Source organism: Lampetra fluviatilis, chromosome 39 (assembly GCF_964198595.1).
Source record: "Lampetra fluviatilis chromosome 39, kcLamFluv1.1, whole genome shotgun sequence".
NCBI lineage: Eukaryota > Metazoa > Chordata > Hyperoartia > Petromyzontiformes > Petromyzontidae > Lampetra > Lampetra fluviatilis.
In genome coordinates, this window is record NC_136313.1 from 11,696,597 (window position 1) to 11,711,758 (window position 15,162).

At 56.0% G+C, this 15,162-nt stretch overlaps 1 protein-coding gene across 2 annotated transcripts in view; it reads right to left on the minus strand.

Moving 5' to 3' along the window:
• Positions 1–15,162, minus strand: part of LOC144946003 (follistatin-A-like) — a 62,401-nt gene that overhangs the window by 12,146 nt on the left and 35,093 nt on the right. For both annotated transcript variants that reach the window (XM_078874735.1, XM_078874734.1), the window contains exons 3-4: positions 12,583–12,798; positions 3,356–3,592 (exon numbers count right to left, since the gene is read on the minus strand). In XM_078874735.1, coding sequence (XP_078730861.1) covers positions 3,356–3,592; positions 12,583–12,798 — 453 coding nt within the window. The remainder of the gene's footprint in view (positions 1–3,355; positions 3,593–12,582; positions 12,799–15,162) is intronic.

Genomic DNA, 15,162 nt, shown 5'->3' on the forward strand with positions numbered 1-15,162 from the left:
TAGGCCCTGCCGGGACAGTGCTGGAAGAAAAACGTGCAACAGTTGATGTCCATCGTGGATATGGAGTGAGGAAATCATCGAGTGTCTGCGCAGGAGCGAGATGGATCGGTGCATCGTGAGACGACGGGACATGCTATCGGAACAAATGGGCCTTCATCCAGCAGTAGATAGGTCATGCCTTATGGTATGTTGCATGTTTTCCCCTTATACAGCACAATAGCTGAGATTTCTCCAGAAATTTTGATTTCCAACCAATACGAAGCCAAGAAATAATAATGGAATGAATAGTGCCCAAAAACTGCAATGCAGTTTTGAGACTCGGTGAACCTTTCCTGGATAAAGCAATTACATGATGTGATAATTATCAGTTGGTGCCAGTTGTATGCCATATTGGCTGCAGCCGGAGTGAGGATGGAGTGAAGCAGGATGGAGCGAGGACAGAGTGGATTAGGATGGAGTGACGACAGAGAGGAGGATGGAGCGAGGACATAAAGGAGGATGGAGCGAGGAGAGAGTGGAGGAGGATGGAGTGAGGACAGGGTGGAGGATTATGGAGCGAGGACAGAGCGGAGGATGATGGAGCGAGGACAGAGCAGAGGATGATGGAGCGAGGACAGAGTTGAGGAGGATGGAGCGAGGACAGAGTCGAGGATGATGCGAGGACAGAGTTGAGGATAATGGACCGAGGACAGAGTGCAGGATGATGGAGCGAGAACAGAGTGGAGGGGTGGAGTGAGGACAGAGTGGAGGATGAAGCGAGGACAGAGTGGAGGAGGATGGAGCAAGGTATGAGTTGAGGAGGACGGAGCACAGACGTTGTGGAGGAGGATGGTGCAAGGACAGAGTTGAGAAGAATGTAGCGAGGAGAGAGTGGACAAGGGTGGAGCAAGGACTGAGTGGAGGAGGATGGAGCGAGGACAAAGTGGAGGATAATGGAGCGAGGACAGAGCGGAGGATGATGGAGCGAGGACAGAGCAGAGGATGATGGAGCGAGGACAGAGTTGAGGAGGATGGAGCGAGGACAGAGTCGAGGATGATGCGAGGACAGAGTTGAGGAGGATGGACCGAGGACAGAGTGGAGGATGATGGAGCGAGAACAGAATGGAGGGGGTGGAGCGAGGACAGAGTGGAGGATGAAGCGAGGACAGAGTGGAGGAGGATGGAGCAAGGTATGAGTTGAGGAGGACGGAGCACAGACGTTGTGGAGGAGGATGGTGCAAGGACAGAGTCGAGAAGAATGTAGCGAGGAGAGAGTGGATGAGGGTGGAGAAAGGACTAAGTGGAGGAGAATGGAGCGAGGACAAAGTGGAGGATGATGGAGCGAGGACAGAGTGAAGGAGTGATAACATAGTGGAGGAGGATGGAGCGTGTGGAGGATGATGTAGCTAGGACAGAGTGGAGGAGGATAGAGCGAAGACATAGAGGAGGATGGCACGAGGACAGAGTGGAGGAGTATTGACCGAGGACAAAGTGGAGGAAGATGGAGCACAGACAGAGTGGAGGAGGATGGAACAAGGAGAGAGAGGAGGAGGGTATAGCAAGGACAGAGTCAAGGAGGATGGAGCAAACACAGAGTGGAGGAGGATTGAGTGAGGACAGAGTATAGGAATATGGAGTGATGACTGAGGGGAGGAGGATGAGTGATGACAGAGTGGAGGAGGATGCAGCAAGCACAAAGTGAAGAAGGATGAAGCAAGGACAGAGTGGAGGAGGGTAGAGCAAGGACAGAGTCAAGGAGGATGGAGCAAGCACAGAGTGGAGGAGGATTGAGTGAGGACAGAGTATAGGAATATGGAGTGATGACTGAGTGGAGGAGGATGGAGTGATGACAGAGTGGAGGAGGATAGAGCAAGCACAAAGTGGAGAAGGATGAAGCGAGGACAGAGTGGAGGAGGGTAGAGCAAGGACAGAGTAAAGGAGGATGGAGCGAGGACAGAGTGGAAGATGTAGCGAGGACAGAATGGAGGAAGATAGAGCGCGTGGAGGAGGATGGAGCAAGCACAAAGTGGAGAAGGATGAAGCGAGGACAGAGTGGGGGAGGGTAGAGCAAGGACAGAGTGTAGGATGATGAAGCGAGGACAGAGTGGAACAGAATGGAGCAAAGAGAAAGTGGAGTATTGTGGAGCGAGGACAGAGTGGAGGAGTATGGAGCGAGGAGAGAGTGGAAGATGGAGCGAGCACAGAGTGGAGGAGGATGGAGCGAGGACAGAGTCAAGAAGGATGGAGCAAGCACAGAGTGGAGGATGATTCAGCGAGGACAGAGTGGAGGAATATGGAGTGATGACAGAGTAAAGGCTGGAGTAAGGACAGAGGGCAGGAGGATGGAGCAAGGACACAGTGGAGGTGGATGGAGCGAGGACAAAGTGGAGCAGGATGGTGTGAGGTCAGAGTGGAGGAGGATGGTCCAAGGACAGAGTGGAGGAGTATGCTGCGACAACAGAGTGGAGGCGGATGGAGCGAGGATGGAGTGGAGCAGGATGGAGCAAGGACAGAGTGGATGAGGATGGAGCGAGGACAGAGTGGAGAAGAATGTAGCGAGGAGAGAGTGGACGAGGGTGGAGCAAGGACAGAATGGAGCATGGAGCAAGGACCGAGTACAGGAGGATGGAGTGATGACAGAGTTGAGGAGGATTGAGCGAGGACAGAGTGGAGGATGGAGCAAGGAGAGAGTACAGGAGGATGCAGCGAGGACAGAGTGGAGGAGGATTGAGCAAGGACAGAATGGAGGATGGAGCGAGGACAGAGTGGTGGATGATGGAGCGAAGACAGAGTGGAGGAGTATGGAGTGATGACAGAGTAGAGCAGGATGGAGTGATGACAGAGTGGAGGAGGATGGAGCGGGCACAAAGTGGAAGAGGGTGGAGCGAGGACAGAATGGAGCATGGAGCAAGGACCGAGTACAGGAGGATGGAACGAGGACAGAGTGGAGGAGGGTTGAGCAACGACAGAGTTGAGGAGGATGGAGCGAGGACAGAGTAGAGGGGGATGGAGCGAGGACAGAATGGAAGATGGAGCGAGGACAGAGTGGAGGAGGAGGGCCCTTGGACAGATTGGAGGAGGGTTGATCAAGGAAAGAGTTGAAGAGGATGGAGCGATGAGACAGTGGAGGAGGGAGGAGCTAGGACAGAGTGGAGGGGGTTTGAGCGAGGACGGAGTGGAGGAGGATGGAGCGATCACAGAGTAAAGGAGGATGGAGCGAGGATAGAGTGGAAGATGGAGCGAGGACAGAGTGGAGGATGAAGCGAACACAGAGTGAAGGAGGATGGAGCATGGACAGAGTGAAGGAGCATGGAGCGAGGACAGAGTGGTGGACGGGGCGAGCATTGGGTGGACGACCGAGCAAGAAGGATCTCACCGGCGCAGTGTCCGTAGTGTGCCACGCCAATGGAGCGGCCCTGTGCACAGGTGGCACGGCGCAGGTGGCAGGCGCTGGCGTAGGTAACACCGTTGCGGCCGCACAGGGGGCCCCCCGAGGATGAGGAGATGGCGGTTGCGCCGCATGGGCTCTGCCCACACCGCACGCAGTGGGCGCCATTCAGCTGATCCAGGACACACTCCATGCCGGCGGGGCATGGCACACCCTCGCACGTCTCTGTGCGAAGACAAAGACGAAGATCCCCGTATAATATTGAATTGACAAAGTCAAAACAAAGAAGATACTTTTGGGGTACGTTCTGTTAGCAAGAAGCACATATGAAGGCCGAAATGGTACACAAGGGGGTTATGTGGCCAGCACCACACCTTGCCAAAATTTGTCTGCCCAGTGCTGATGGTGTATTACACGGGTATTCATTTAAGGCCGAGTCAACCACGGGGAGGCCAAAGACCATTTCAGATATTCGCCACCATCGCTGGAATCGGAACAGGGGTCACCACTGCACTAACGCTCTTCCCTGTGTGAATACACATGCACGGGCACACGCGAGCGCAGCTGCGCTCGGCGTCAGACACACGGGAGTTATCATCATGGAACAAACCGTTTTTTTTTATTTTACCAGGTAAGGTCCACTGAGCTATATAGCTCTTTTTCAGAAGCGACCTGGCTATCACAAATGATAACTCAACGAAGTGGCTCATTATGTGAACACGTATAGCAGCCAATACTCTAAATGCTATTGATTCTAAATGTGAAGGTATAGAACCGACAGACCTAGAGAAAAATCCACACGACCACGTGGAGAGATACATGTGAAGTATTGGAAAATGACGGCAGGAAACTCCTTGACGGGAACACACTTCTTTTATTATATCTTGACTTGTAACGATACAACGCGTGGCCTCTCTTCTTCACAATGCGGTCACCATACAACGGTACAACTCGTGACCTCTTCTTCTTCACCCTACGCTTCTCTTGACTCTCTTAGATTCTGTGCTGCTGGCTCTCTGTGCCTCGTGTAGACTCCGCGCCTCGGCTACACTCTTCTCTCGTCTCGTGTAGACTCTGCGCCTCTGCTACACTCTCCACTCGCCTCGTGTAGACTTTGCATCTCTCTCTGGCTACACCGTATGCATACTCGGCTCGTGTAGACCTTTCTCTCTCTCTGGCTACACCGTATGCATACTCGGCTCGTGTAGACCTTTCTCTCTCTCTGGCTACACACTATACATCACTCAGCTCGTGTAGACCGTTCTCTCTCTCTGGCTACACACTATACATCACTCAGCTCGTGTAGACCGTTCTCTCTCTCTGGCTACACACTTATACCTTACTCTCCTCTACTCTCCCTTACTCTCCTCTCCTCTCCATTACTCTCCTCTCCGGGCTCTATCTCTGCACCTTCGTCTTCATTCTTAGATGGTTCCACTTCTGCCCTCTACTCCTCTGTGCATCATCTTATATATCTCTTCCTCCCGGGAGACGGAGCGGATGCGGACCTCAACGTCGGCACCGCTCCTCAGTTACCCAATCACCACGCGCTATCTCTACGATCCGTTTCCGCCCAGCGCGTGTTTCCACTCCTCGACCAATCACACCGCGCTGCCCCCCGATCACTCCCTCTCAGCGCGTCACCGGCACACAGCCAATCAGCAGCACTACCCCCACCCGCGCACTGACGCCTGCTCCTCCCCGTCAGCGCGCGTCACCACACACACACGTACATACGCGCTGGCACATGACGTACACACCCAGCGCGTATCACCACTACATCACCCCCTCCCACATAGCTCGCAGCCGGCCCGGCTGCTAACAACAACCAACCGCGACGATAAAACGACAACCAACAAAAAAAAACCCGCAACCCCCCGAGTGTGCCCCGTAACATAACAACAACAACAACAAGAATAACTATGTACAGATTGACAATGAACACGAAAAGTCAACAATAACACGATACGAGCAAATTCCAAAAAACGAACGCGCCCCACGTCCCTGCGACTACACGCAGTGACGAGGCGCACCAACAGCCCCGACTCCTCACGAGGCGGGTCGCGCAAAGTAGCACGACTTGGCGCGAGTCCGTCTGGCTGGTCCGTCGTATGGGGCGGGACACTGACGACCGTCCGACGGTTCCGGCTGCTCCAGACGGCGCGGAACGGGCCTGAAAGGGCCGGCCCCGCCGCGGAGATCCGGCCGCCGGTGGTCGGCAGCTGTCAGATCCGAGACACCTGGGAGCAGATCAGGCGAAAATACGCGTGGATCAGGCAGAGACATTTCCCCCTGTGGGTCGCCGGTCACGTCACACGCTCGGCCATGACGACACAAGGGGAGGCCATATGGAGGCGAGAACGGTTTCAGTCGGGAGGGGTGAACGTACCAACGGCGCTTTCCCCACTTTATCTGAACGCACTGGGGTCGTGCAACGCGCACGACCTCCACGGGTCCCCTCCACGGTCTCAACAATTTAGGCGACGTAGCCAAGGGTGCCTGAGGGCAATGCAGCCAGGCCCTGTCACCTGGTTTCCAATCGTGCCCGGACACCTTCCGTGCCCGCAACCGTTCATTAGCAATTTGGCGAGCCCGGGAATTAAGCCGTGCGGCCTCCCTCGCCTCTGTCAGCTTGTGAATATTAAACTTAATATGTTCTGCCAATTTAGAATTAGTTCGTGGAGCGGACAGGCCAAGTTGCGTTTCCATTGGCGGGTCAGCTTCCCGACCGTACATCAAATAGAATGGGGAAAACCCCGTAGCTGCATGGGGGGCCATTCTATACGCGGCAAGGACTCCCGGGACCTGCAGGTCCCAATCTACATGTGCCTCGCACACCTGCTGGCACAGCATGGAAGTCAAAGTTTTGTGGAGTCTCTCCACCATCCCGTCTGTCTGCGGGTGGTACGGGGAGGTACACACCTTCTTGGTACCCAACAGATCGCACACCTCTTGCAACAATTTACTCGAAAATTTTTTACCTTGGTCGGTCAGCAGGCGTTCGGGAGCCCCCTTGTCCAGGACATAGCCCTGGACGAAGGCGTCCGTCACAGCCGCTGCCGACTGGTTAGCGAGAGGCCACGCCATAGGCCATCGGGTAAAGTATTCGACCCCCACTAACAAATATTTATTCCCTCTCGGCGTGACTGGGAAGGGCCCCAAAATATCGAGTGCAACGAGCTCGTTAGTACGCGAGACCTGAATAGATTGCAGCGGTGGATTAGCTGCCACGGGCGGTGGTTTACGCCTGGCGCACTCAACGCACCCCTTCAGAATATTTACCACATCACTTCCCATTCCCGGCCAGTAATAGTCACGCTGAAGCAGGGCAAGCGTCTTGTTAACTCCCAAGTGCAAGAGGCGTTCGTGTGCCGCCAAGACAACCCTCCCCCTTACAGCGGAAGGCACCACGAGTGCGTTCCGCCGGGACAACCTGTCCCATCTCAATAACATGCCCTGCTCAAGTACATAGGAGCCGGTACGCTCCTGGTCCCCCTCGGGACCCCCAACCTTGCGGCGCAATGCTAGCAGCGAGCTGTCCGCCATCTGGAGACGGCCCCATTCGCTGAGCGACAACGAGAGCAGCGAGTCCCGACCCTGAGAGGCAGTGGAATCATCCACGATCGGTGCGCCCGCTGTCGCAGCCAGTGCCCCCATCTCCCCCGCAAGCGTCGGTTTACAGCGCGCCGATCCCGACAAACACGCGCATTCATCACAAGGCAACAACCGCGACAAGCAATCGGCATTTGTGTGTCGCAACCCCTTACGGTACGTAGTCGTAAACTGATAGTCCTGGAGGACTTCCAACCAACGCGACAACTGGCCCGAGGGTTGGGCGACCCTCAATGAATACTGTAGCGCCGCGTGGTCCGTTCGGACCGTAAAGTGACGACCATAGAGATATGGCCTAAACTGCTGCACAAAAAAGACAATGGCAAGCAGCTCGCGACGGGTGACGCAGTAGCGCTGCTCCGCCGGAGACAACACCCTACTACCGTAGGCGACAACTCTTTCGACACCCCCAACGACTTGGGATAGCACCCCCCCAATGCCCGTGTTGCTAGCATCCGTGTCCAGCAAAAAGGGACTCGCAAAATCGGGATAACACAAGGGTGGGGCACCCACCAAGGCGTCCCGGAGGGAGCGAAACGCGGCCTCCTCCTCCGGTCCCCATTTGAACTTCACTCCCTTCGCCGTTAGAGCGTGCAAGGGTTTTGCAATAGTGGCGAAGTGCTCAACGAACCGCCGATAATAAGAAGCAAACCCGATGAAACTACGCACGTCGGAAACGGACGTAGGTGTCGGCCACGAACCGACACAATCCGTCTTCGCGGGATCGGTGGAGATCCCCGAAGAATCGACAATGTGACCCAAGTATCTAACCGACTTCCGAAGGAGGTGACATTTGGCCGGTTTAAATTTCAGCTTAGCCGATCGCATTCGCAAGAACACCCCTCTCAATCGCTGGAGGTGTTCTTCAAACGTTTTACTGAAAACAATGACATCGTCCATATAAATCAAGCATGTATCCCACTGCAAGCCCGACAAAACCAACTCCATAAGTCGCTGAAACGTCGCTGGAGAGGAGTGAAGTCCCATGGGTAACCGGTTAAACTGGAACAGCCCCCCTGGAGTCCGAAATGCTGTCTTAGGTTTCGACTCTTCGTCGAGCGGCAACTGCCAAAACCCCGATAACAAATCAAGAGTCGAAAAATATCGCGCACCAGACAATGCATCGAGGGACTCATCCATCCTGGGGAGCGGATACGCGTCAGCCACAGAGATCTTATTCAGGCGACGGAAATCAACGCAGAATCGCAGGGACCCGTCCTGCTTCTTAACCAGCACAATAGGCGCTCCCCACGGGCTAGAGGAGGGCGAAATAATATCGGCTTCTAGCATTTCGTTAACAGCCGACTGAACATGTTCCTTCTCCACGGGACTCAGTCGGAAGGGATTTAGCTTGACCGGCGCCGCATCGCCCGTTTCAATGTGGTGGTGCAACAAATCCGTGCACCCAATGTCATACTCATGTTTACTGAACACATCAGAGAATTCTATGAGCAACTCGCGCAGCGCACCCAACTGCGCCGCCGACAAATCGTCCGAGGCGGCGCATAGCGAATGGACCCACTCAAGGTCTTCCCTTGGCTCAACGTTCCGCGCGGGGCTCGAGCCCACCTGCGCAACCAACCCATCATCCACAGGGACCCGCGCCGCGTGAGCCAGCACGGTGCCCTGTGGAATGACAGCTGGCCGCGACCCCGCGTTCAAAACCATCACAAACGGATCCCTGTCAGCCCGCACCAAAGTGTGAGCCACCGATAAATCAAGACCCCCGACAGCCTTGTTAGAAGGACCCAAAAGCATACTTTGTTCCGAAGCCTCCCTCACCCATGGTTTCCGCAACCGGAGGGGAATCAACATCTGTGAACCCGGGGGCACATGCACGGTCTGTGTCGCCACCGCTTGTATCGTAGCGCACGCCGTCCGAATGTCAGTAGGGCTCGTCAAAAATGCAATCCGGCGACCCGATGGCAGTTCAATGCATCGTTGATCGATAAGAATTTTAATGGGCATTTTAGCCAAAAAATCAGTGCCCAAAAGACACGGAACCGCCAAAGAAGACGAAACGAAAACGGGTCCCGACAATTTGATATTTCCAATGCAAATGGACGCCCTAATCTGACCGATAATGCCCAACGATCCCCCATTAGCGGCGTAAAATGGCACATCCACTGGAAGCAGCGGACGACATTGGACTGGGAGAATATCATAAATGAGGTCCGATATAATAGTTGCCGATGCCCCCGTGTCCACTAACACCCTAATCTCGACCCCATCAATAGATCCCGTAACAACGGACGAACCCGCCGAAGCAGCCACAATTCTATGCCCCAATTCCGCCCATTCAATGTCTCCCTGGTCCCGGCCGAACCCCCCTCGCCGAACCGAATCCCCGAACCTTAACCGGCCCTCCTCCGCCGCAACGCGGCGTCCCATGTGTGCCGAATAAACAGGCCGAGCGTGTGAGGTGCCGCGACTTGCCGGGGATTGTAGAGATGACTTGAGATCTCGGTCGTCGTCCAGCCGAGCACCCATGGCGCGCTGACGCGGAGCGCGGCACCCGGACGCCACGTGGCCCCGGAGGCCGCAGTTATAGCACGTGACGAGGGTCGGAGTAGATCTTGGTTGCTCCGACTTTCGGCCCGATCGCAGAGGCGACCGAGCCCCTGGCCTCCAGTCCCCTGGTCGTCCCGTGGCGAACGCCTCCTCTCGTGGGCTGACGACTTGGGGTTCGGTGACCACCGAACCCGGAGCTGCGACGACAGCAGCGTTGCAACCAACTCCTTGTTTCCGTTGTAGGGCCTCGTGCGCTTGAATACTCGTGGCGACTCTCAAAGAAGAAATATCAATCTCGTCAGCTGTGTTGATAGGGACCCCCAGGTCCTGCGCCAACTTAAGCAGCTGCTCCAAAACCATCGCGTCTTGGCCCTCCTCGTCCATCCGAGGGAACGCAGCATCAGCAAGAGCCAGCAACGCCGTGCGATAGGCCAGCGCGGTCTCCGTGGCCGCTTTCCGTCTTGCGTAGAAATGATGGCGGCACGCCGAGGGAGGTCCGTAGACCCTGGCCAACAAACCCAGCGCATCCTTCAGCGTGGAGCGGTCCGACTTCCGTGCAGACCTGAAGGCCGCGAGCGCATCGTCGTCCAGCAGGGCAGGCAACGCCCGCAGCGCCGTAGCATCGGACCACGCTGACATCTCTTGATGCGCCAAAAACCTTCGCTGAAATTTGCCCCAGTCTCCGCCTTCCGCCTTGAAGGCTGACAACGTGGGCAGACGCTGCTGAAAAATGAAGTCATCCGCCTCGTGGTTCCTCTCCGCCTCTCCGTCGGTGTGTAAGATGGCGGCTCCAGCGGCAGACGTAAAATGGCGGACCCCCTCGCGCGCTGATGACGTCGATGCGCGCGCTTGGGAACCCACCACCACGTGGCGCTCGCCGTTCCCGCCAAAAGTAGGCCCAGGCGCAATGGCGGGAATCCCCCATTCGTTTTGGCGGGAATCTGCAGGGCGACCTTGTAAAATGTCCCCCACCGTCCCCGCTCCTCCCGACGAGCTGATCTCCGCCAAGATGGACGCGGCGGCGAGCAGCAGCTCCGCCAGTCGGGAGTGCGCCTCACGAAGCACGGCCTCGGTCCCCGGTCGCTCGGCCGGCGCCGTCGACGGATCCTGTAGCGTGGGCAAGTCCTCCTCCTCACCCCCCGCCACCAGCGGCCCCGAGTCGTCCAGGTTTTCCTCGCGGTCAATCCCGTGGGTCCTACGGGTCTTCCTTGTCTCCATGCTTGGAAGCCCGTTTCACTTCTGACGCCAGATGAAGTATTGGAAAATGACGGCAGGAAACTCCTTGACGGGAACACACTTCTTTTATTAAATCTTGACTTGTAACGATACAACGCGTGGCCTCTCTTCTTCACAATGCGGTCACCATACAACGGTACAACTCGTGACCTCTTCTTCTTCACCCTACGCTTCTCTTGACTCTCTTAGATTCTGTGCTGCTGGCTCTCTGTGCCTCGTGTAGACTCCGCGCCTCGGCTACACTCTTCTCTCGTCTCGTGTAGACTCTGCGCCTCTGCTACACTCTCCACTCGCCTCGTGTAGACTTTGCATCTCTCTCTGGCTACACCGTATGCATACTCGGCTCGTGTAGACCTTTCTCTCTCTCTGGCTACACCGTATGCATACTCGGCTCGTGTAGACCTTTCTCTCTCTCTGGCTACACACTATACATCACTCAGCTCGTGTAGACCGTTCTCTTTCTCTGGCTATACACTATACATCACTCAGCTCGTGTAGACCGTTCTCTCTCTCTGGCTACACACTTATACCTTACTCTCCTCTACTCTCCCTTACTCTCCTCTCCTCTCCATTACTCTCCTCTCCGGGCTCTATCTCTGCACCTTCGTCTTCATTCTTAGATGGTTCCACTTCTGCCCTCTACTCCTCTGTGCATCATCTTATATATCTCTTCCTCCCGGGAGACGGAGCGGATGCGGACCTCAACGTCGGCACCGCTCCTCAGTTACCCAATCACCACGCGCTATCTCTACGATCCGTTTCCGCCCAGCGCGTGTTTCCACTCCTCGACCAATCACACCGCGCTGCCCCCCGATCACTCCCTCTCAGCGCGTCACCGGCACACAGCCAATCAGCAGCACTACCCCCACCCGCGCACTGACGCCTGCTCCTCCCCGTCAGCGCGCGTCACCACACACACACGTACATACGCGCTGGCACATGACGTACACACCCAGCGCGTATCACCACTACACATGCACACTCAAAATATATCGGCGTCAGGGTCGGGATCGAGCCCACGACTTCCTGTATACCAGGCAAGGTAGTTATCATCTCTCCACTATGGTGCCAGTATGAGCTGCATGCAGTACACCGATAGCCATGCCCTCCTCTCTCTGTGTGTGGTCGGTGGAACACGCAGTCCCCGCCGTGGTGACGAGCTGGGCAATGTGTAACAGGAGCTGGCCCCGCAGTAAATCACAGTGTCAACACTCGGCAGGTGCCGTGTGAAGCTGTGCCAAGCCCCCCTAATGTGATATTGTGTTTGTGCGTTATGGATTAAGTGACGCGAGTTGGATTCCCACTCACGGCCAACATCAGTGACGATCATAAAAAAAACTGGTCCTTGTCCTCCCCTAGGTAGACTCAGACTTAAATTAGTACTTGGTGCAGTGTGCAAACATCAGCACTGGGGAGACAAACGCGGGCATGGTATGTGTCAATATTAGTAGGTGCTTGCCAACATTCTGTTAAAGGCTATATGGGAAATATTTGTCTTAAATCTGTGCGTCTGTGTGCACGTGGCGATGCAAAGATTAGTGGTGCTGACGCAGGGTTGCGGGTCGAGTCTCGGATCTAAAACCTTAGACACGTGCAGGACTGACTACTAGCACAGGACACCAAAGACAAAGTTCCCCCATATAGTCTTAACAGACGTTTAGGGCAAATACTAGCTAGCACCTATGAAGGCCGGTTACCTTTGTTTTCTTAGTGGAAATGTTTACACATCACACCAGGTACTCATTTCAGGCTGAGATTACTTATGGGAGGCCCAGAACCGGTTTAGATAATCGTTACTGGCGTTGTCCATGAGCGTGAATCGAACTAACCACCACCGCCACCACCAGCTTACTTACTGCGGCAGCTGCCGTTGTACTGCACCGAGAGCGAGGGCTGCGCGCGGCACCGCGCACGTAGCACGGCGCACTCGTCCCGGTAGGAGCGGCCGTCCGAGCCACACACGGGCCCCCGGTGCGCCTCTCGGCAGTCGGGCGCGCACACACAGCGCGGACGGTTGCGCCGATTCATGCGGCACCTCTTGCCTGGCGCGCACTCTACACCCTCGCACGACTCTGCATGCTCGCACACGTGGCACAGGGGGGAAGAGGAGGAGGGGGGCGTCGCCACGGTAGCGACATGTTAACTACCTCACCTGGTATACAGGAGGTCGTGGGTACGATCCCGACCCTAACACCTGTCGTATATTTGGAGTCTGTGTGTCTCTCTCCCCGTGGTCGCATGTATTTTTCTTGGGGTCCTCCGGTTTTTCCACATGATAAGCCACTTGGTTGAACTATCATCTGTGTCCAGGTCGATTCTGAAAAAGAGCTATATAGCGCAGTGGACCCTTCCGTGGTAAAATAAAGATAGTTTAGTTTTGATTTAGGGTCGCATGCACAGAAAAAAGGTTCCCCGTATTGCCTTGCGTAGAATGTACGGGCAAGTGGTGCGAGCTGAGCACCTTTGAAGGCGGCGACACGGCAACACTGACGAGGTGTGGATGGTCAGGAACCACGCACGGCCGCCTGTCTTCCAAGTGACGATGTTTACGCACCGAACCAGGTGTAATATGAGAATATATCCGGCTCACTGACTGACGTATCACAACTTGTCATGGTGATTGGCTCTGCCGGTCCTGGTTTACAGCCAATGGGGGGAAGCCTGGGGGCATGTCCCTGACGTGATGAAAGGGTGACAGCTATGGAGATTGGTTCTGAGATGAGTCAGGGGCGTGGTCCCGGGAGCTGACAAGGGAAGCCTGGAAGATTCGATGCAGGCTAACGAGGATTGGCTGAAGCATACCACGTGACCTGGGTATTAAATAGGGGTAGAGAGGAACGACACGTGGTCAGAACGGGAACGAACAGAGGAAGGAGCCACGCGAGAGCGGGGCTCCGAGTTGCCACGTGGCAGTGCGTCTCTCTCGGTCTATCTGTCCCTTCACGTTGCCTATCAGCAGCGTGAAGCAGCTGTAACCCAAAGTGAATAAAAGACGGATTCCAGAAGTCGTCTCAAAAAGCTTTATCACATTGGTGTCAGAAGTATCTTCTGGGACCGTTTGGACGATCTTCAAGATGTCCAAGCACCTCAGAAAAAAGAACCCACCGGACCCTCCGTCGGAGGAAGAAGTTGAGACGGACGAGGACGAACTGCTGGGAGCTACGGCTCCTCTGCCTCCGGCTGCTGCTCTCCTCGGCGCCGCTCATCGCCGACAGGCTGCAGAAGCGACGGCCTCAAATGCGGACGAAGGATGGCGGCTAATGGCGGAGCAGATCGAGTCGCTCCGCGCGATTTTGCTGAGTCTGGTGACAGCGGTCGCATCCTCAACGGCCCTGGGTCGGCCGCCGGGGTTTCAGCCGACTGCCGAGGACCAAGATTTGCAGCGGGTATCGACGTCCGCCATTGCTCCTGCCGCGCGGGGAGAGGCCTCCATCTTGGACGGGGCGGCTGTGATGGAGCTGCCGGACGCCATCTTGGGCGGGGAAGTCGCCACGCGGCCGCCGGACGCCATTTTGACGGAGACGCGAAGAACGCGGGAAGCGGGAATAGAGACGCTCGAGGCGTCGGCCATTCACCGCGGACATCTTCTTTCTCAAATTAAGGAATTTGTAATGCGGACGTAAGCGACCTTCCGGATGTGACGTCACGGGGGGTGGAGTCATGTGACGTAGGTGGAAGGTTCGGGTCCTTAAGCGGGTAAACCGGAAGGGGAAGTCAGTCGGGGTGTGAGCGGAAAAGAGTGAGGCCACGCGGGCGAGTGAGAAGAGGGGGGGCACCGACGGCCATCGGGAGCCAACCCCGAAGACAAGAGGAAGCTGCGGAGTGGTGTGCAGCTGCAGAGGAGACAGCCAGAAGGGCTGCGTGTTAGAGGCAGCGGTGTGGCTGCCAGGTGGAGCTGCGGAGAGAGAGAGAGAGACAGCACGAGGCTGTCAGAGCTGCGGAGGGAGAGAGGGAGACAGCACGAGGCTGTCAGAGCTGCGGAGAGAGAGAGGAGTTGCAGCGAGTACAGCCAAGGGGGGCTGTGTGAGAGAAACAGCAGCGGGGCTGCTGTTGTGGATCGGGCCGACATTGGAGTCAGCACCGTGGAGAAGCTACAGAGTAAAGACAGCCGTGTGGGTGTACAGCACGAACCGAATAAAGGATACTGAGCCAGACATCGTGGTCCAGTCGTTTATTACACTGGTGTCGGAAGTGCAACGGCATGTCGAAACAAGTGAGGAAGAAAGTTAATCCGGCGCCTGCATCGGCTTCTTCGTCCGACGACAACGAACTCCCTCCAACCACGGATCCTGTTGGGGTGGTGGAGGAGAGCCCGGCTGAGGCGACCGCGGGAACGGGAGTGGAGGATGTTGGCACGGTGGCGGGTCCGTCGACATCATCAGACGCGGATCAACGATGGCAAGCGATGGCAGTACAACTGGAGGCACTTAAGGACG